Below are 23,437 nucleotides of genomic sequence, written 5' to 3'. Positions count from 1 at the left end.
GATCCAAAAATATTGTTTAAAACATATTTACAACTCAAAAGTCTTTACACAGTCGACTTAGGCAACAAAATCGATCATTTACACAACGTTTCTCAAAACTACCCCAGTCGTGGCAACCAAGTAGGCCAAACATGTACGCGTCACTCCATGCCCTCCAACTCACGCTTGGTCGTCATTTCCATTGCCTTTACCTGCACCATGGAGCACCCGTGAGCCAAGGCCCAATGAGAAAACTCCAAAAACATAGCATATAATAGTTTATCTCAGTAAACACATAACTCAAACAGATATAGTAGACAATTCACATAGCGGCCTAAGCCAATCAAGATGTGTTTCCAGGCAGCAGGTTCACGGTCTTCACCAAGCGGGTGAATACAACACCCTAGATGCCATGCCACAGTGGCCTGCATTCAACATGCTTATTACCGTTTCCGGCCCTTGTCGATCCCGGCCTTCGCCGATCAGTCATAAACACATAGATATGACATAAAAATTATAGACATTCAGACATAATACTAAGCATAGATAATTGGGCCATGCCCTGCTCTACATGCACAAATAGTTTTCTCACCTTTGGTTTGAGTGCAAACAATTAGGCAAGCAAGCACGACTCCCAAGAATGATCCTCTCCCAAGCCCTAGCGGTAACGTAGTCATAACCCATAAATAACATTCTCATTACTATTTTATTCCATAATTGAACCTCGGGACCAATCCCATGCTCACGGGACCTCCAGTTCCCCCACACGGGGTGATGAAATCGTCCCCTGAACACCAAGGACTATGCCCTAAAAATACAAAATTAAGGCCCCTGAAAAATGGCCTAGCATCATGGCACAGCCATACATGCGCTTTGGTACCTAGCCAGAGCCCCATGCCCTGGAACATCCAACGCCGTGAACCTTGAAAAACTAGGTTTTTCCACCATTTTTCCCCCAGCCAAAACTAAAAAATTCTTTCCCAAACTTGCATCAAAGTCCCAAATGAGTCTAAAATCCTAAGCAACACATCATAAGCAGTACAAAAACCTCAAAAAATTTCAATCTATAACCCAAATCAAAACCCAACCCTTGGATTAAAACTCTGCTAAAATTTAAACCACTGTAATATTCCATCATAAAACAGAGCATAACCTTTCCTAAGTTGTATGATTCAAGCTTTAAGTTGCTCCTAACCAAATCCCTAGCTTCAAGCCTCAATTTCCAAGCTAACTCCCTTAAAAAATGATCCACCTCCTCCAAAGCTCCAAGTGATAGAGAGAGAAACGAGAGAGAGAGGGTGTGGGGTGCTGCTGAGTTTCCTTTGGTTTCCTAAGTGATCTAAGAAGTTCCCAGCTAAGTAAGTTACTCACTTGGCCTGAAAAGTCCAAAATTCCCCTAGATAAATCCCTAGCCCTTTAATGCCACCAAGGCAAACCCATCATTTGCCCTATTCCCGCTAATTCCTCGAGTACTCCTATAAATCCCCAATTAATCTTGACATACCCAAATAACTACTCGGTAAATCTCGTACACGCACTAACTCCCCAAAATGACTGGGTCTTATAAAATTCTTTTCCAAAAGTTCCTCCAATTAAGTCTTTAGTTCCTTCAGTTCGGTAGGTGCCATGCGGTAAGGGGCCTTTGAAATTGGAGTTGTACCAGGTAACAACTCGATCTCAAACTCAATTTCACGATCGAGAGGAATTCCAGAAAGATCTTCTGGAAATACTTCCATAAATTCGTGTACAATATGAACGTCTTCAAGTCTCACAAGCTTCTCTTTCGAGACATCACAAATCGTTGCTAGAAATCTGATGCATCCATTTGCTAATAATTTCCTTGCCTTTGCTGCAGAAATCATTGGTGAAGGGGTTCATTTCACTTTCCCCCAAAAATGAACTTCGTCTTCTCCTACCGGTGCAAAAATGACTTCTTTCTTACTACAGTTGATTATAGCGTTATACGTTGTTAGGAAATCCATTCCTAAAATGACGTCATAGTCCTTCATGTCGATAATGATCAGGTTAACATATAGCTCCCTATCATTGATTGTAATTGGTTTAGTCTTATACCAATGAGTTGAGTATAGCACTTCCCCAGAGGGCAGTGCTATACTAAAAATTGTATCCATCTTAACAGGTAATCCATTCAATCTACCAACAAAATGCACTGATGCGAATGAGTGTGTAGCTCTAGAATCAACTAATACTGATGCAGGGATGTTATTGAAAAGGAGGTGACCTGAGATTATTGTGGATGGACTTGCTTTCGCTTCTTCCCGAGTCAAAGCAAAGACTATGGGATTTGTTTTCTTTTCTTCTCCTCCTTTATACTGTTCGTTACGGCTGGAACATTCCCTTGCAAAGTGCCCCAGCTTCCCACATATGTAACAAGTGTTAGTCCCAACCCGACATTCACCAGGATGATATTTGTTACATTTTGGACATTGAGGAAATCCTGGCTTTTCTTGGGATTGATCCTTTCCTCTCTTGTAGTTGTTGTTAGGCCGCTTCCTGTCACTATTCCTCTGACTTGGACCACCTTTCATGAAATGGTTATTGTACGCCCTAAATATCCGCGCACTTCGGCGAGCTAGAGAAGGGCCTAATTCGATCTGCCACGTGTCAATCGTCCACCCAGAGCTGTTTGTTACGGGCTTCCATCTATCCAGCCCAAGCTGGTTATAGAGAATTGCTACTTGGAGCCACTGTGTCGGCATGATGAGAACTACGAGCTAGCGCCACATTAAGCTCGGAGCGCATCAGAGGACTGACACCCCCGAACCCTTGTGAAGTCAACCACGCAATATAAACGTGCATATATAAGACGTCACGTGTCTATTCTATTCCTGAATTCTCAGACATGCAGTATAAACGTGCGTATTCAGACATCCCACGCCTAATTTGGGCCATGCGGCCCGTTATCCCTCCTTACCTATTGATTAGACCACACTTCACTGGCAGGTTTAGGAATTAATCAATAGTGTCACATAAATGATTTGATGGATGAGGAGATCACGGGATGACCCCAATACCTACCTAGGTATCATCTTCCTATAAATACCAAGACCCTGGGTAGTGCAAGGGGTTGGGAGATTTTTGTAACAAGGCACTTTGTAAGAAAATAGTTAAGAGATATCAATAATATCAATTGGTGGACTAGAGGGATTTTAACCTTCGAACCACCTAAAAAGAAAGGGAGTGACCATCTTTCTAGTTCTATTAGTTTCCCAAAGTCTAAATTACGATTCTTTTCATATTAAAGTTTACCAATTTGCATTAATCCATCCTACTCATTCGTATAATTACCTGTTGGCGAAAAACCACGTCAACAGTTTGGTGCTTTCATTGAGAGGATTTAGATTGGTGCTATCACAAAAACCTGATCATGGTGGTTACTCGGTCGAGGCATGGTAACGAGGTGGATCAACATGATGGACAGGAAGCCCACCATGCCACCATATCCAATGAACCAAACCCCGAGGTCCAGCAGCGATCGGGAAAGCAGCCGATGGGCCAGGACAACACTGGGAGTTCGGCGCCCCGACCGCCAAATTCGAACCCGGGTTACCTGACGGCAATAGAGATGGATAACATACAGTTGAGGGGTCAACTATGCAGAACAAGTAAGCAAATCGAATAAGTCTTGGCCCGGCTACCCCCTCTTGCAACCGACGTTAACGTCGGAAAGAGGCAAAGTGGGACTTGCAAGTCCCGCAAGGATAATCGTCCCAGACCCAGTCGATCAGTCAGAACCTTAACCCCGAGTTCTGCACCTATGTCACACCATAACCAGGAAGCTATGTTTGAGAAGATTCCCAGGGTCAATCAACAATTCAACCGATCAGTTAGAACCTCAACTCCTAGCTCGACTCCACCGTCGAACGCGCCTAGAAGGGCTCGTGGCAGCTCACTGAGTAGATCCGGGGAAGGCTCGCGCAGACAACCTGCTCTAGCCAGCCCTCCCGTGCCGCAGTCAGACCGCCGGGCGCAGGATGCTGGAGATGGTAGAGTAGAACGGTCGCGAGCTAATTTGATCCGCCTGGATGGGACTAGGATCGGTTCGCCAGTTAGGCATCCCCCGTTGCCGATAAGATACCCATCTCCTCCCCGTCCAGTTCGAGACATTCCAACACACGGGAGCAACAGAAGAAATCCTCCTCCCGCTGATCCTTCCCATCGCCCCCGAGCACGCGGGGAGGTCTCGGATCCTCACCCCCAGCAGTGGGCTCCAAGCTATTCCAACGGGAGCTATTGGACCGAGAGCCACCAAAGTGGAAGATCTGGTGGAGACCTGCATAATCGCTTAAGTTCGGCGCAAAGCCCTCGGGCCACCTCGAGGGCCGACCTTCGAGATCGCCTCAACTCGCAGAGGGGGAATCCGACCAGAAATGGAAGTCATGCTCACTGAGAGGATGATCTTTCCGAAGTACGTGACAGTGGGAATGTCCCACCTAACCAAGCTTAAGCTTGGAGGGACAATAACCCGCCTACCGCGTACAATGGAATTGGAGCTATTGAACAGCCCCAGAACAACCAAGGGATTAAGGACCAGACCCTAGAACATCTAGCTGAGATGGAGGAGCTAGTGAAGAAGCTCTTGTCAGAAAAGGAGAAGGACGAGTATGACTCGGGGGGCGAACTAGAGCTTTTTTCCTCCAATATAGCAGCCACAACGTACCCGCCGGGTTTCCGGATGCCCCACCTGTCTAAATTCGATGGAGACGGAGACCCGTCGGATCATTTGGGTATGTTCAATACCTTGATGATGGCCCATAATATTGGCCCTGAGCTGAGGTGTTTGATATTCCCTTCCACCTTGATCGGGCCAGCTAGGAAGTGGTTCAAGCAATGTAAAAAGCATTCCATTAGCTCGTGGAAGAATTTTTCTGCCGACTTCAAGAGGGCATTCCAAGCTTCTCAAGCTGCCCGCGTCAAAGCTGACACTCTGGCGAACGTGAAGCAACAGCCCGGGGAACCTTTGTTGGTTTTTATTGATCAAATCAGAGATTATACACAGCGGAACAACAATCAAATTGTTAGATAATCCCATAAGATTTCTAGATCTACTTCTTCACATGCATATATATATATATTGAATCAAGGACATGAATAGAAAAATTACCTCAGGTCCTTCCTTGCTGCTATCTTTTCGTATGGCTAAATCCTCGAGATCTCACACCAAGATCTTCCAAAATGTTATCAGGCACACAAAGAACGAGTGTGGGCTCGCTATACAAATAATAGGCAATAAACTATTTATCAGATGTTCTCAACACATGAGATCTGATAAAGTTTTGGACCTAGGTTTTGTGAAGAACAATGACTTTTGTTTATGTCACTGTTCTCTTTCTTTGAGAGAGATTCCTAGATATTTTTCTATCCCTGAAAAATTACATTCTATCAAAAAACTGATATCCTATATTTAATATATCCTATATATTAAAATATTTGTTATTTTAAACAAATTCAAAATAATTGATCAGTTATCAGATTTTTGTTTAAATAATAATATTTTAATCATATTAAAATATCTCATTATTTATTTAATATTTAAATAACTAAAATTGTGGAATCAAGAGACTGAGTACACTCTCTTATGCGTGTAGCACAGTGCCTGTGCACTATGCCACACGTGTACCACATGCCTGTGATGGCATGTGATTTTTCCCAATTTTTATTATTATTTAAATACAAAAAATCCCAAAAATAAATTAATTCAAAATTAATTATATTTTTGTTAAATCAAATAATTAATTAATTCTTAATTAATTAATTACACATAATTAAGCAATAATTATGTTTGATACATAGAAAAATATTTTACTTATCACATAAGTCATTTTTGCCCATTTTTGTATTTACCTTTGTCAATGTTTGTTTGAGCCATTTCAGGGACCATGGACCTATAACATTAAGCTCGAATAAATTGAAACTAAATAATTAAACTCTTTAATTATAATAGTTGATTTATTAATTCTGATATTACTCCACTATAAATTCAGAATTGCACTCTTTATGTTATAAATATACTTTTACAGAAATCTTTTTCTTAAGTCGTCCATTGATATAACCATCTTACAATAGTTCAACCCTCTAATTAATTAGTTCATAAATTAGAATGGAAGAATTACCATTTTACCTTTCTAATTTACTTCTTATTCCTTAAGTGCCATTAATTCACTAGTGAATAATTAATCTATAATCTAATTATAGATTTTAGCTCAAAATCATTAAGTTCCAGAATTAACCCTTAAGGGAACTAATATACGATCTGTTAGGAAAGATTAGATTCCGTATTGTTGATACATGTTCCCAGCCATCCATGATATTAAATCTCCAAAATAAAAGTCATTAGCCTCATTCTTTAAAGAGACCATAACGAATGAATCAAAAGATTTAATAAACATGAACAAGAGTTCATGAACACTCAGGATTTAGGTTAATCTATAAATGATCATCAGTTATGATATGAATTACAAGTCTTTATTGTTAAATGGTTTTTGGATAAAGACTTTATTTCATATCGGTCCATGTCATATATAATCATATTATATAAAGCACATTTACCGAGATGTCTTTCCACATCAATAATCCGAATCTAGATTATTTGTATCATTATGATACTCAGTAAACCGTACTTACAACTCCAATTAAAGAATTCCTTAACTTTAATTTGTTGTTGTTGACTATTTTTATTCATTCATGTGATCTTAATTCTCTCGTACTAATACTAGATCACATCCTCAATAATGAATATGGAATTTTTTCTGATATTTACAAAATTATTCAAACAATAATTTAACAATCTAAATATGACAATAATAATAAACTATTGTATTTATTTATTCACAGAAAAAACAAATGTCCTTACATGCTTTTAGGACACACTCTTAACAACCTTTGAAAGCTTACCTAAGCAGGTTCGCAAACGTCGCGGCTCGAGCCAGGGACGCGGATGATAGTTCCAAGCTTATGGCCTTGAGGACTGGAATCCTCGTTGGAGGGGGGCTATGGAAAAAGATACAGAGAAGAGGTGTCAGCATCGTGGATGAATTCCTGAACAAGGCCCAAGAATGGATAAACCTGGAAGAGGCGTGAGCATCAGTCGCGGGAACCAGCCAAGTGTTTGCCATTCTATAACCTGCTTCGGGGAAATAAAAAATTTGAATGGACCGACGAGTGTGAACGCGCTTTCCTCGACCTAAAAGCACATTTAGCTGAGCTGCCCGTGTTATCTAAACCAACGGCAGGAGAGCCTCTTTTTCTTTACCTAGCCGTAACAGAAGATGCAGCCAACGCCATGCTAGTTCATGAAGAGGACCGATCTCAGAAGCTGGTCTACTACATTAGCAAGAGGCTCCTCGAAGCTGAATCTAGATATCCAATGATGGAAAAGATGGCTTTCTGCCTTATCATGGCCTCCAGAAAGCTCAGGCCGTATTTCCAATCCCATTCAATCCACGTCATAACCGATCAACCTTTAAGGCAGGTTTTGCAGAAACCTGAGGCATCAGGGCATCTTTTGAAGTGGGCTATCGAGCTCAGCCAATTCGAGATACTATACGTGCCGCGGATTGCGATCAAAATCCAAGCTCTGGATGATTTTGTGGCAGAGTGCACGGGATTCCAGGAGGAACTAGTGGAAGAACCAGCACGGACCTTGTGGACGGTTCATCTAATGAGAACAGGTCCGGAGCTGGAGTCATTCTGATATCCCCAGAGGGACATCGTTTCCACTCTGCATTACAGTTTAGATTCGAAGCGTCCAACAACGAGGCCAAGTACGAAGCTTTATTAGCTGGGCTAAGGGTGGCCCAAGAGTTGAAGGCCAGCTCCATCCAGTGCTATAGCGATTCGCATCTCGTGGTAAACTAGGTATCAGGAGAATACCAAGCGCGGGGAACCAAGATGGCGGCCTACCTAGGCAAGGTAAAGAAAGAGCTGTCCGCATTTGAGTACAACCTAGTTGAACAGATACCTCGGGGGCAAAACGCCAATGCTGACACCTTAGCAAAGCTCACCACCTCCGGGGAGGCCGAAACCTTGGGCCAAGTACCGGTGGAATTCTTGGAAAGGCCAAGCATAGAGGAAACCGCGAGAGAGGTCAAGATAATCGACGCCAGGCCGACCTGGATGACTCCCATAGTCGAGTACCTCACGACAGGAAAGTTACCTGAAGGGCGAAACGACGCGAGGAGGGTACTTTACCAAGCTCCAAGGTATGTAATGGTAGACGGGACATTGTATCGGCGTGGTCTTTCTTTACCTCTTCTGTGGTGTGTTCTGCCAGGCGAAGCCAAAACTATTCTGCAGGAGATGCATGAGGGATTTTGTGGAAATCACGTTGGGGAGCAAAACCTGGCCTTGAAGATATTAAGGCAAGGATATTATTGGCCCACTCTATCGAAGGACTCGATTTCTTATGTCCAAAAGTGCGACAAGTGCCAGCAGTTTGCCACGGTCGCCCGAGCCCCTCCAGTCGAGCTAAAGATGATCTCGTCCCCGTGGCCGTTTGCGGTCTGGGGAATTGATTTAGTTGGTGCCCTGCCCACGGGAAAAGGAGGAGTTTTCTATGCGGTGGTGGCTATTGACTACTTCACGAAATGGGCAGAAGCAGAGCCCCTGGCGACGATTACATCAAAGAGGGTCCTCGACTTTGTGGTTAAGAATATTGTCTACCGATTTGGGCTGCCAAAGAAGATCATGTCGGATAACGGAACCCAGTTCGATAGCGACCTCTTCACCGAATTCTGCGAGAGGCACGACATAATTAAAAGTTTTTCCTCCGTGGCCTGCCCCCAGGCTAATGGACAGGTCGAGGCTGTGAACAAGACACTAAAAGCGAGCCTTAAGAAGAGGTTGGATGAAGCCAAGGGAGTTTGGCCTGAATAGCTCCCCCAGGTGCTGTGGGCATACCGGACCTCACACCGAACTTTGACAGGGCACACTCCTTTCTCCCTGACTTTCGGAAGCGAGGCCGTCCTTCCTATCGAAACAAAAATAGCCTCGCATAGAGTCCGGGCGTTTGACCAAGACCAGAACGATAAATTGCTCAGCGCGTCCCTCAACCTAATTGATGAAAAATGAGAAGATTCACAGCTGAAACTCGCGCATTATCAACAAAAAATCACTCGGTATTTTAACTCAAGGGTCAAGAAACACATCTTTAATGTAGGCGACCTGGTGCTCCGAAGGCTCTTTTTAGCCGATAAGAATCCCAAGGACGGAGTTTTTGGACCAAACTGGGAACGACCCTATCAGATAATAGAGGTCGTGAAGGAAGGAACCTTTAAGCTCGCTCGGCTCAATGGGGAAACAATCCCACGGATATGGAACTCTATACACCTAAAGAAATATTATCAATAGTTGTGCTTTCGTAAGGCTTAATTATAAAAGCCACCCTATTTTATTAAAAAATGAGGAGTATATTTTGTGTTGAATGTTTCCATGTGCGTATAGGCTTAAAAGAGCGTGTTCGAAGTAACCAAGAAAGACCTCTTTCTGCTTACTTGGGGGGCATATATCCTGGATATAACCAGGTCCTAAAACTTAGAAGTTAGTTAAATTGATTAACCAGTGTTTTTCCTAAAGAGCATGAGGTATTGATAAAACTAACGTGAACTAAGTTTTTCAAAAATAAATATCATGGTTATGACCAGGTCCTAAAACTTAGAAGTTAGTTAAATTGATTAACTAGTGTTTTTCCTAAAGAGCACGAGGTATTGATAAAACTAACGTGAACTAAGTTTTTCAAAAATCAATGTCCTGGACACCGACCAAGTCCTAAAACTTAGAAGTTAGTTAAATTAATTAATCGGTGTTTTTCCTAAAAAGCACGAGGTATCAATAAAAATTAACGCGAACTAAGTTTTTAAAATTAAACGTCCTGGATACAACCAGGTCCTAAAACATAGAAGTTAGTTAAATTGATTAACCAGTGTTTTTCCCAAAGAGCACGAGGTATCGATAAAACTAACCTGAACTAAGTTTTTCAAAAACCAATGTCTTGGACACCGACCAGGTCCTAAAACTTAGAAGTTAGTTAAATTGATTAACCAGTGTTTTTCCCAAAGAGCACGAGGTATCGATAAAACTAACGTGAACTGAGTTTTTCAAAAATCAATGTCCTGGACACCGACCAGGTCCTAAAACTTAGAAGTTAGTTAAATTGATTAACCAGTGTTTTTCCTAAAGAGCACGAGGTATCGATAAATCTAACGTGAACTAAGTTTTTCAAAAATCAATGTCCTGGATATAACCAGGTCTGAAGACTTAGAAGTTAGTTAAATTGATTAACCAGTATTTTTCCTAAAGAGCACGTGGTATTGATAAAACTAGCGTGAACTAAGCCTTTCAAAAATCAATGTCCTGGATACCAACCAGGTCCAAAAACTTAGAAGTTGGTTAAAATTGACTGGTAGTGCTTTGTAGTTTCGAAGAAAAAGTCAATAAACTAACGCAAACTAAGTTTTTACCAAACACGTCAAAAAATAAATAATAATAGTAATAATAAATATAGATTGAAATGAAATTCAGGGTAACTGAAATCAATTATCTCGAGGAGGAAAAACCACGTGGTAGATTATTACAGGAAAATAAAATAAAAATACAAAAGTACTAGGCCCCCCAGGCCGCTCCGATGAGGTCACCCTCTTAGTCTCTTGCTCGCCAGCAGCGGAAGTCTCCCCAGTCTCAAAAGGCGGCTCCTGTTGAAGACGGGCTTTAAACTTCTCAAGGAATGGCTCCCACACCTCAGGCGCCAGGAAGGAGAAGTCACCATCCTGGTTGAAGGCCCAACAATGGTAGAGCATGGCCTCCATGGAGGAGCTGGAGGATGCCCTCTCTGCCACGGTGGCGATCTCGGCCTCCAACTGCTTAGCCTTGGCCTCCTCGAGCTTGGCCTTCACAGCGGCCTGTACGGCCTTTTCGCTTTCTTTGGCAGCCATCAAGGCGACCTTGGCACTTTGCTCTTGCTGTTGGGCAGACGCGAGAGCAGCCTGAGCAGTCTGGAGCTCGCCCCTGAGCTTGTCAATCCTGGCTCTGGACCGAGCTATGCTGCGGTGTAGAGCCAAAGCCGCCTGCAAAGACATAGATAGTAAGGCATGTGCTGGGAAGAAAGCAAAGAAATTTAACTAAGTAAACATACCGTGAGGTTCATCCCCAGCACGGACTCCATGACATTCTCGGGGCTCCTCGCCTCGATCTCCCTCAAGTCCCTTGGGGCGGCCTTGTAATAATGATCCACCGTATAGCTCGCGGTCTCATAGACCGTCCCTCGGAAGGTCTCGGGGATTTTCTCCAGATCCTAGGCGTTAACGGGAATGCGCACGATGGGAGGGGGGACTGGCGGGGTTCCAGCTGGTGCCTTCTGTTCCTGAGTAGGGGCTGGAGGTCACGGGGGAGGTGGGGGCATGTTCTCTGTGGCTGCAGGGACCTGGCCCCTCCCCTTGGCAGGAGACTTGGAGGTGGTCCCGGAGGGAAGAGTCTTCTTGGCCAGCCGGGGTCTCTTGACCAGTTGCCCGGACGATCCGGAGGGAGGATTCCCCCCTGGAAGATGGATCGCAAGGCGTTGTCTCTGGGCTGTGCCATCTCCTTGCTTGAAACAAAAAGAAAGGAACGTTAGTATACATGTAAGGTTACTTTATTACAAGAGAAATCTAAAGGTGTATTGAGAAAGTCCTACCCTTCGAGCTAGAGGAGGAATCTATTGCCACGACCTCCAGCCTCGGAGCTTCTCTAAGGGAGCTTAAGTTTATTACTTCACGGATAAGAGGGGGCTCTAGGTCCAGATCCGCCTCAATACTGGACTCCTCTACGTATTACCTAAGCCCTGGAGCGACTACACCCTCCAGAAGGGAGGGCCACGACCTAAGGTTGGTCCCGTACTCCTCAAAAAAGGCTGACCTAAAGGACAAGGTGTTGTCTAGTACTACGGTGCCCCTAGGATGGCCCATATCATGGCGTAACACTAGTTGATCTACACACTGGAGTAGGGTTATGTTAAGGTCTGGGTCATCTCGATGATGATGTACGAGCTAGCTGGGGTTAAACCTAGCAAGCCTTAGGTCTGCGGCAGCCCTGTCTAAGTCCCTAAATAGGTATGGGTTTCCTTGGCTGGAGGGGCCGGCTGCTGCCCCCGACTCAACCCGATCCACGTCGAGGCCCTGAGCAGCCTCGGGAGCCCGCCTTCACCCTTGGGGATAGGCACCAACTCGTGGGCTACTGGGTGGTTAGCCCACGTCCTCCTCAAGGCCAAAGTCTAGCCTGTAGAAATTAACTTACACGCCAGCATCGTCTCATCAGATACGAGCTGGCGATAGTCTTTCTCACTTAGTGGAAGCCCCGCCAAGGTATCGTATTGACCCCCAAGGGTCACTGATTTGGCCGTCCTCGCAAAAATGGCTGCACGATGATATTCAAGTCAATACGCGCGAAAATAAATAAAGCAATATGGTGATTTTGCGAGCTAATAATAGAAAGAACTTACGAGGATGGTTGAAGTAGTGGTACTCACAGTTGCGAAACCCCGTCGACATGAAAAACTGATCCTTGAAGTCGTTGGGATGGCTGGGCAGCTCGATGACTGCAGGAGAATTGGGGAAATGGGTCAAGTAGTAGAACCCGTCGCCTCGCCCCCGTTGATTCGGGCTGGCTTTGAGGCAGAAGTAGTAAAGGATGTCTGCTGGTATAGGGACCTCCCACTCGTGCTTCAAGAAGAGGTACCTCAGCCCCGCCAGCTGACGGTAGAAGTTAGGGGCAGTTGGAAGGGAGCCAGCTTCACATAATTCAGGAAATCCGCAAATTACTAGTCTAGAGGTAGGAAGGCCCCGGCCTTGAGTTGTTCGTCGCTCCAAGCCGCGAACTCCTCATCAAGAGGCATGCAGCTCCTCTTGCCCCCGAGGGGAGGTCGGACCACAAGGGTGCCTGTCCCAATTTCGATGTTAGAGGACAGCAGGATCTTATTGACCCTCCATTGGGTCGTAATCTTCGAGACTATCCTCTCTGCCTTGAAGAAAGCGCCAGGTCCCACCTCGACCTCCTTCTCCACCGAGGGACCGAATTGGGGGATGGGAGACTCCACTGCAATCTCTTTCCCCTTGCTGGACTGCTGGGACGACGAGCCAGCCATGCTTTTCTTGTGTATGTTCTTCCTGGGTCCCATCTGGTTGCCTAACGAACAAGAACGAAGAAAAGTTTAAATAGGCGACCTAAAAATAGAAAAGGGAATACAACGCGAGAATAAATGATTTTCGTACACGGGCTGAGGTAATCTCAGCCCGCGGTATGTTAAGCCACGCGTTGCCATGGTCACGCGCCCACATTTCCAACGGATCCCCGATTGCTCAAGATTTGTGTGTCAGAAGGGTCAGGATCGTGCTTGCCTTGGAGGGAAAGTTTTAAAAAGCAAAACTGTAACGCCCTAGATAGCCAAGACCGTTACACTGTGTGTTTATAAAGTGCTAGACTTGCTAATCAAGTCGTTTAATTAAGAACGTGTTATTGAAACTATAAAAGAACTAGGGTTAAAACGTTTTGGTCTCAAAAGTCACATTTTTCATAAAGAGACGTTTCCTGTTTACACGAGATCCCAAAAATATCAAGATTAAAGACCGTTTACAAAAGACATAAGGTTTAAATACAATATCAAGCCATATTAAGGAAAAACAGACAGTTAGGCAATCCCTGTCCTGATCCACTCCTCGACCATGGCGATTGAATAGCTAGCTATGTACATTCAACCCCGCAGCTCTCCATCTTAGGATTGGTCCAACTTTCCCTTGCCTTTACCTGCACCACGTAGCACCCGTGAGCCAAGGCCCAGCAAGAAAACATAACAACAGAGCATAAGCAATCAACAGACAACTCAATATCTCATATTGCATCACATATTCTCAACCATATCAACATTCAGAATAGTCAAGTATTCAACATACTAAGCATATCAATTTATAGCATACACCAAATCACATATGATAACTAGGGTTAGCGCCCTCAGGCTGCACCCTCCGTTATCCCACTAACTCTGGCCCGCTTAAACCGAGCTCAATGAATATTAAGCTGTCCTCAGCTACCAATGGCCAAGCCGCGCCCTGTGCGCAAATATTGTGTACGGCACCCTTAGGCCGCTATCACATGTCCCATGGCATAATACCATCATTTACATAATACAAATATCAGGAGCACTTAGTCCCATCACAAACATATAACCGGGTGTAGTTTTCTTACCTTTCGATTCGTTAGCTTTGATCACTTGACTCCTTGAGCACGATCCCTCTCGAGCCCTAGTGCTCACCGAAACACAACCATAGGTCAAAGTCATCACCAAACCTCAAGTCCAAAACCTAGCCTCAGGACCAATCCCGAGCCCCCGGGAAGTCCTAGTTCCACCAAACAGGGTGGTGGAATCGAACCCCGAACCCTTGGTCAAAAACCCTTGTAAATAACCCTAAAATCCCTTTCTTGAAATAGGGCAGCGCTAAAACGCTCTTAGGAGGGCGCTACAGTGCTATAAGCAGAAGAAAAATCCCCCAGGAAGCATGGCCTAGCGCTACAGTGCCCAAAGGCTAGCGCTGTAGCGCTAGTCACAGACAGCCAACCTCCCAATTTTCCTTCCTGTGATTTCCTCAAACCAAACTCAACCAAAAATTCTCCAAACCTTCACCAAACTCAAAAAACAACCTTATAAACACATTCCACTCGTCCCAAGCACCCCAAATACTCAAAACCCAAGCACATGCATCCCTAAACTCAAAATTCACCATAGCCACTTCTAAACCTCAGAACTCAGCAGAAACCAGTCAAAACATCAAAGTTAAAGCTCAGAGTTTATACCTTTGATGGAAATTCGACCTCAAGTTGCCTCTAGACTTCCTTAGCCAGCTCCTCCTCAACCCTTGGCTCCAAATTCCCTAGAATTCCCCATCAACTCAACTTAGATACCTTAGTTAAAAACCAAAACCAGAACTGAAGGAACTACAGAATTTTACCTCAAGTGATGGTGTGTTCTTGCTAAGCCCTTCCCACTCTTCAAGCCTAGCTTAGGATTTCTGTTGCTCAGCCTAACCCAGCTTCCCTCTGAGTTTTGCTCCAAGAAAACACCCAGAAACGATGAAGGAGATCACCAACCGACTCCTAGGAAAACAACTCTGTTTTCTCCCTTTCTCTTTTCTTTCTTTTCCTTATTTTCCTTCTTTCCTCAGACTTATGTAGTATTCTAGCACTTCCACTAACATAAAGCCTCAGTAATACCCTTCTTTAAAAATCCAAATGACCTTAATGCCCTCCCTTTTAATTCTAAACCCTTTAATCCACTTAGGGGCATTTTAGTCATTTTACCCAATTCCTGCTAATTCCTCGAGTGTCTCTAATATTTTTCGCTTACCTCCCGATTCCTAATTAATCACCAATTATATTCCTCGATATCAAAATAGACTCCAATATACTCACTAAATTCTCATTTATACCCCCAGGCTCACCTCGAGCCGGGTATAAATCCCTGCCGTGACTTTTTCGCTAATCTGCTCACTAGGATCGTCTCGAGTCATAGATCACAGATATATCCACATAATAATGTGGTATCGACAATTATCACATATATCAATACAGTTATGCCCATAATGGCCAAAATTACGATTATGCCCGTCTAACCTATTCAGGGCCTACATGCATACTAATACACATAGTCATGCATCTCGAATATTCAAATAGTCATATAACATGCTTTAAATCATAATCATGCAGTTTACTCATTAAAGTCACACATAATTCCCATTATGCCCTCCAGGCACACTTATCAAGGCCCTTAAGCCTTATTAGCGAATTTGGGTCGTTACAAAAACCGCGTAGGAAGCGTGACCCCTAAGCTACTCGGTTTTGTAACCTAGAAACCTCTCACCTTCCATTTTCCGAACAGGCATTCCCTAAAGCTACCCAGAAAAGCTACCCAGAAAAATTACCCATAAATTATCTAGTCATGCACATTGCATTCCTAGACATGTTCTTAAATAGTCAATATGCCTAAAATCAAAACCAGCCAAGAACAACCTATGGTGTGCGACTAAGAAAGAGGTTTGCCTAACAGAGAAACGGAAAAATCAAAACATGCAACAGGCAGAGGACTTACAGTGTATTTTCCGTATGAAAGTCACAAAAAGCGTAGGAATCGGAGTCCTGGTGGAGTCTTTAAAGCTGGACTAATGAAGAAACTCTTGTAACGAGAACGTGGGGATCTCTGGGATGATGACCGGAAGAAGAAAAGCTTCTGAGACTAAAAAGAGAGAAAATGAGGAAAAAAATTCCAAATGAAGGGTGGCTAATACAGAACATTACCAACCTTATATATACGTAAGAGGTATAAAGAAATGAGGACCGTTCGATCAAATTAATGCAAGATACGAGGGTCATAACTCGAGAGGCGAAACGATGGCTGAAAGCAGGCTAGGCCATTTAATGCAATTCTCAAAAACCAAACAGTCGCCAACCACGGCGCTCCACGTGTCCGATACCCACGCAGTGGGTGGGACATGAAGAGTCGAAAGGGAAACTTAAAAGCCCCCGCTATGAAGGTCACAGATGACGTCATGGGTCATGAGCAGGGGCTTGGGGGGCAAATGTACGCCCTAAATATCCGCGCACTTCGGTGAGCTAGAGAAGGGCCTAATTCGATCTTCCATGTGTCAATCGTCCACCCGGAGTTGTTTGTTACGGGCTTCCATCTATCCAGCCCGAGCTGGTTATAGAGAACTGCTACTTGGAGCCACTATGTCGACATGATAAGAACTATGAGCTAGCGCCACATTAAGCTCGGAGCACATCAGAGGCCTGACACCCCCGTACCCTTGTGAAGTCAACCACGCAATATAAACGTGCATATCTAAGACGTCACGTGTCTATTCTATTCATGAATTCTGGGACACGCAGTATAAACGTGGGTATTCAGACATCCCACGCCTGATTTGGGCCATGCGGTCCATTATCCCTCACCTATTGATTAGACCACACTTCACTGCCAGGTTTAGGAATTAATCAATAGTGTCACATAAATGATTTGATGGAAGAGGAGATCACGGGATGACCCCAATACCTACCCAGGTAGCATCTTCCTATAAATACCCAGACCCTGGGTAGTGCAAGGGGTTGAGAGATTTTTGTAACAAGGCACTTTGTAAGAAAATAGTCAAGATATATCAATAATATCGACTGGTGGACTAGAGGGATTTTAACCTTCGAACCACCTAAAAAGAAAGGGAGTGACCATCTTTCTACTGCTATTAGTTTCCCAAAGTCTAAATTATGATTCTTTTCATATTACGGTTTACCAATTTGCACTAATCCATCCTACTCATTCGTATAATTACCTGTTGGCGAAAAACCGCGTCAATAGTTATTTTGCCAATTTTTTATGTTCCTTGGGCCTTGTCTTTTGTGATCAGCTTCTTTCTCCCGTTCTTGCATCAATATCGCCCTTTCGATCTTCAAAGCTTTGTTAGCTACTTTGGAAAAAGAAGCTCCCTCCAAGTCTGCTACTTCGAGATCTTTACGAATGTCAGGATGAATAGCATTTTTGAAATGCTTGATTTTTCATTCATCAGTGCAGACCATATGTGGTGCATATCTTGAGAGTTCATTAAATTCTCTTGCTTTCTCATCTTTCAAGGCAGTTGTAAGGTATCTCTCTTCCAATAAGGTTTGAAAATTTTCCCAAGTCATCGTGTCAACTCCATGGATGGTCGCCATAGTATCCCACCAATAGCTAGCATCCTCCCTCAATAAGTATATTGCTAGACGAACTTTGTCTACTTGTCGGACTTGAGCTAGATCGAAAAGTCTTTCCATCGTGCGGATCCAATTCTCTGTTACTTTCGAATCAATGCTTCCATAGAATTCAGGAGGGTGGAATTTCATAAAGGTCTCTAGAGAGTAATTGGCTGTTGCATTTCTGACTTCTATTGGAGGAGTCGGAGGTGGTGCGTGTTGATGTGCTCCATTTGTTGGTGGGTGGTTTGCGCTATCTTGTGGTGATTCTTCATTACCTTGTGATCGCCCTTCATTTCTTTGTTGCCTTAGGAATTGTTCTAATATATCTTATAACCGTGGGTTTTTCTCTCTTTCCTCTTGAAATTTCCGCATTAGCTCAGCAACATTTGGAGCAGTTTGCTCTGCAGTAGGCTCTCCAGCTGCATGCCCTTCCATTCTTCAATTCTAAAAGGTCATGAATTGTGATGATTACCATGAATAAAACTTTCATGAAAGTAAATGACCATATCACATATTTACACGTCAAGTAGGGCTAGATATAACTTTGCTAAGGGATTAAATTTAACGCTAATATATATATATATATTTGAGGACTTACTTGATGAGTACCACGCTTACCATCATGCTTGTACATATGGGATTGTCTTCAAAACCGACCTGCTCTGATACCACTCTATAATGACCTCCTTTCTTAACATTACATATATATAGTGTAAACCAAAGTTTAATTTGAATACAACAATACTGAAATTCTGAATTTACAAAAAAAAAAACTTTATTGGACAATACATAAACTAATGTTCATAACTTCCAACCATACAATACTCACGACTAAATAAAAACTTTATTTTACATACAAATCTTAATACTTGTATAAATAATTTTCGTGGCGTTACTACACCTTCACGTAACACTATAGATGTATCCAACCGATAAATTTAAAAGCTTTATGTAAATTACAAAGTTCACGACATACTTTTAAAGCCTTATGTAAATTATAAAGTTCCCAAAATACCTTTTATGAAATATAAATATAAAATCAAGTTTCTCGTTTATTTATAATATAGCATAGCAGAACTCCACTCCCTTCAGGTCAGCCCCACATGTACAGTCATGTTGGCTCCACGTATACTCATCAACGATTTATATTTGGAGCCTCTTACCTACAATACAAAACATTATCTGATGAGCTAAGGCTCAGTAAGCAGAATAGCTACCTCATATGCCTTAAAATAAACGTGCAACATGTTATGTATTTTCTTTCTTTCACTTTCCTTTCTTTTGGGCCCTAGAGGATGCTCACTACAACAATTTTTAGTATATATTACATTAAAAAATGACACATATTTAAAAGTGTTATTAATAGATGATTAAAAAAACATAGAAGAAAACTTTTGGCGCCATATGAAATATACCTCTAGGCACCAAATGAAAAAAAATTTGGGTCTAATTTCTCTCAGCCAAAATTTAATCCCTAAACCTAAGATATCCAAACAGTTTCTCTCAGCCTCCATTGCCACCTCTCTGCCTCTCTTTCTTACATTCATTCTCTCTCACACACATATCCTCTCTCACTCTCATCTCGTCTCATCTATCTCTGCCTCACGACATCGGTACGAGCTTCCAGAGTTCTATCTCTGCCTCACGACAACACGCTGACTATCTCAAGTTCTATTCTCCTCTGCTTACATCTTTTTAAGGTACGATACCATTACTTTCACTCCCAAAAGTAAATATTTGATAATATAGATTGTTGGCTGAATTGCTTACTTTTGCTCCCACGACTCGTATTCTCCTCTCCTTTTCTTTTTCATAGCTGCAGTTGATTTGGTAATATAGAATGTTGGCTGATGTGAATTTTACTGTATTTAGTAATGTATTCTAATTTATGAAAAAAGAGGGTTGGTTTCATTCACCTGGGTTTTCATGTCTTGTCTGGTGAATTTGTAAAGGCTATAAATTTGTATGTAATGGTGATATTAACACTGTATATTTGGGTCACAGAAAAATGTAATTCATCAATTTTCTGAAATTTTTTTGATTCTTGTATTGATAATCGCCCTATATGATTGTCTATGTAAAGTTTAGAGGGAAAATGTTTCAAACTTTATTTTACTATAATCAATGATCAGTAAGAGTGGAGCTGGCTTCTCATCGAAAGAGTGGAGGTGGTGGCTTCAGAATTGTGAGGGTGAGGTTGGAGATGTGCGAGTGTGGCTGCAGGTTGGCTCTTCTTGGGGGAAGAGGGTCTCGGCAGAGGACGGGTGATTGGGGTGCCATGGGGTCTATTTGGTTGTTGTTTTTTTATTTTATTTTTCTGTTGTTTAGCTGTTTAATTTTTTTAATAATGGTGTTTATCACTGGCTGTCCCACTCCCACTATCCTTTTGATGGCGTAAATGATTTTTGGTGGTGGTGTTTCGCCTTGTTGGCTTAGTAAAGTTAGTCACTGCGCTTATTAAGGACAACTTTTGTTTGTATCTCTTTCATATTTGGATTTGGGGATTTTTCCAAAGTTTTTTAATCCCTTATTTTGTGAGCTAGCTACCGATGTGAAGTGTTGGTGTTCATGAAATTTGTGGATTATTGCTTTATTTATAATAGTGATTTTTTTGATTGATTTTAGGTCCTAGTTTTTATTGGGGTTGGTATATTTTGCAATTCGACTCGATATATACTTTGCTTGTTTGATCCTATAAACTTTATTGTCTATGGTATGAGGTTTTAGTAGCACAAGAATGTTGATATTTTTTTAATCAATGATCATTTGAGCATGTAAATTATATCTATGTCTTTGTTCATGTAATTTTTATTTTGATCTTATAAGCATGTTGTTCTTTCAATATGAGATAGTTGTGACATGACTTTTTGATTTATTGGGTTCTCTACACAAGTTTTTAAATTTCTTTCGGACTCTTGCAGAAATTCAGAAAAGAAGTAAAGCAAATTTAGGGAACTCAGGCATTTATAAAGGGATCTCATATTTTCATCTCAGCTAGGTTTGGTTCATTTGGCTATTTTTTCACTTTCAAGGTATTCATTATTGTAAAGAATATGCTCAAGATAGAACAAACTTTCATGGATCTATCATTTCCCTTATTTGTATTGATAATAAATCTGATTTTTTTCATCCTTTTAAATTGGAATACAAACTGTTTTTGGTTTTTTGTTCTTTCTATGTGTGTTGTGTCTGCTTTTCTTTTTATTGTTGGTTTAATTTCAAACTGTTGCATTATTGTTGGCCTTTGCTATTAGTTTTTCTACTGCTTTTGCTACCTCATGTCGTTGTATTTAAGAGTTTTGTTGTTCTTTTTATTTTGTGAGCTCTAGTTTCCAAGGATTCTATAGTGGGTTTGGATAGTTTCTTGGTTGTAAGAGTTGTAATTTTTTTTAATGATGACTCCTAATTAAAGGCCGAATGATGTTGATAGTGTTAGGAACGAGTTTCCTAATACGCAGCGGAAAAGTGGTTTGGTTGGCCCAGTGTACAACAAAAATTTTGTAACATATTTAAATTACCTTTAAATATGCGGATCCATTAATATACATACATTAATCATGAGCAAGATAGTGATAGAAATCATACCTCTTGAAGCCTATCAAGTGTCCTTGCTATCTTTTCGTATTTAGAACGATCTTCCTATCCAAGTCGCTCCCACGTACTCACACCAAGGTCTTCCAAAGCGTTCTCTACACCTCAAGAAATGTGTGGGCACTTAGAGAATGAAGGATAGTTTATTTGTGATTCTTCTTGATGTACTCAACTCATGAGATCAAGAGAATAGGCCTGACAATTGGTTCTTTATTTTCAGGGAGAGAGAAAACTATCGTTCTATTTTTCACAGAGCGAATCTTCTGAGATGTCACACACTCACTTCTCTTATTTTGAATAATTTTCTGATCAGTCATACTTAACAGAAAATATTCAAAATTTAAAAATAAATCTGTAACCATTTTACAATTTACTTTTTAATTAATTAATTATTCCATTAATGAAAAAATCCAAAAACCAATTTTTTGAATTATCCATTAATTAATTAATTAAATAAAATAAATTGAAAACCCCATCCCTGAAAAATACTGTCCTACACGCCACACAGTCCTGGACTGTGTGTGAACGTGTAGCTTCCTAATTTCTAGGGATATTGTTTTTTCATATTTTATTTAATTATTTATGCAAATTACTTTGTCAGATAAGTTCCAACAACCTGATAACTAATTCAAATTTGAATTCAAATTAATTATCTATTTAATTAATTATCAAATATAATTAATTATTTGAATAAATATTAATCTTTTAAATTCAAATCCAATTTGAACTTATCAGATTATTTTCTCCCACTCAAATAAAGATATTTAATTAATTCTACCAATTAATTAAATCCAAAATTTTCGAAAATAAATATTTAATTAATCATAATTTCAAAAATTACAATTAATTAATTATTTAATTAAATTTCAAAATTTAATTTAATTATTTAGTATAATTTCGAAAATTATATAATAATTAATTTTGTTAACTACAACTAATTTGTAATTAATTAATTAATCACTATTATCATATAATTGCATATTTGGCCTGAAGAACAAATTTCTTCCTAAATATGTCCTTAAACTATTTTCCCTTCATATCAACTCTTACCTTGAACAGTGTTGATAGAGCCGCTATGGAGACCTATGGACCTATAATTCCAAGCTCCAATAAATTTGAGATTATTAATTAAACTCTTTAATTAAATAATCTTAATTTATTAATCTCATGATTATTCCACTATAAATATGAGATTGAACTCTTGTAATTATAGACATTTCATTTACTGAGTACTTTATAATCATAAAGCGTTCATTGATTTAATCATTGCATACAACTTGACCCTCTAATAATGGTTCATAATTAATCGGGAATAAAATTAACGTTTTACCCTTTTAATTATGTCTTGTTTCCTTAAGTACCATTGACTCTACTAGTGAAGGTTAATTCATAACTAAATTATGAATTTGAGCTCAATAACCTTTCAGTCCCAAAAGTCAACCCTTAAGAGAACCATCATTCAATCTCTTGCGAGAAGGTATAGATTCCATATCTGTATACTATGTCCCCAGCCATCTATATTAATGAGTTCCCAAAACAAAAGTTTTTAGCCTGATCATTCTGACATACCCTAACAAGTGAATCAAAGAACTCATATAACATAAACAGGAGTTCATAGTAACCTCAGGATTAAGATCTATTTGTATATGATCATCAGTTGATATATTTAATTAATACTTCAAAACGGTATTTAACTAAGTATTAATAAACATATCTGGTCCAGTTCTATATATTCTCTAATATATAAAGCACCTCCACTAAAGTGTCCTACCACACTAGTGATCCGGATCTAGATCACATGTATTCATAATACTAGTGGACTGTACTTGCAGTAATTAATCTAAAGATCCCATAACTTTATTTTACTGCGAACTATTCAAGTTCATTTATCTCAAACACAATCCTCTCGTACTAATACGTGTTTGAGATTACATTCATGAACTTAGGAATTTTCCTGATATTTACATAATATTATCATAGAATAATATAGTCCATAAAATATATGCATAACAAATTCAATTTATTTATTTATTTCATAAAAACAATGTCTACTACATATGCTTTTAGGGCACATCTCCAACAATCTCCCACTTGCCCTAAAGAAAAT

The 23,437-nt window shown here is 41.0% G+C and overlaps 1 protein-coding gene across 1 annotated transcript; it reads right to left on the bottom strand.

The window, feature by feature from the left end:
* Positions 1 to 1,853: 1,853 nt before the first annotated feature.
* Positions 1,854 to 2,699, bottom strand: LOC133799877 (uncharacterized). Its single transcript, XM_062237863.1, has one exon. The coding sequence runs from the start codon at positions 2,697 to 2,699 to the stop codon at positions 1,854 to 1,856; it is 846 nt and encodes a 281-aa protein (XP_062093847.1).
* Between the last annotated feature and the right edge of the window lie 20,738 nt (positions 2,700 to 23,437).

Source organism: Humulus lupulus, chromosome 9 (genome assembly GCF_963169125.1).
Source record: "Humulus lupulus chromosome 9, drHumLupu1.1, whole genome shotgun sequence".
Lineage (NCBI taxonomy): Eukaryota > Viridiplantae > Streptophyta > Magnoliopsida > Rosales > Cannabaceae > Humulus > Humulus lupulus.
The sequence above is the reverse complement of the archived record's forward strand: the minus strand, read 5'-3'. Positions and strand labels throughout refer to the sequence as shown.

Excerpts from the sequence above, each read along its gene's own strand:
- LOC133799877 (XM_062237863.1), bottom strand. The coding sequence starts at position 2,699 with ATGCCGACACAGTGGCTCCAAGTAGCAATTCTCTATAACCAGCTTGGG.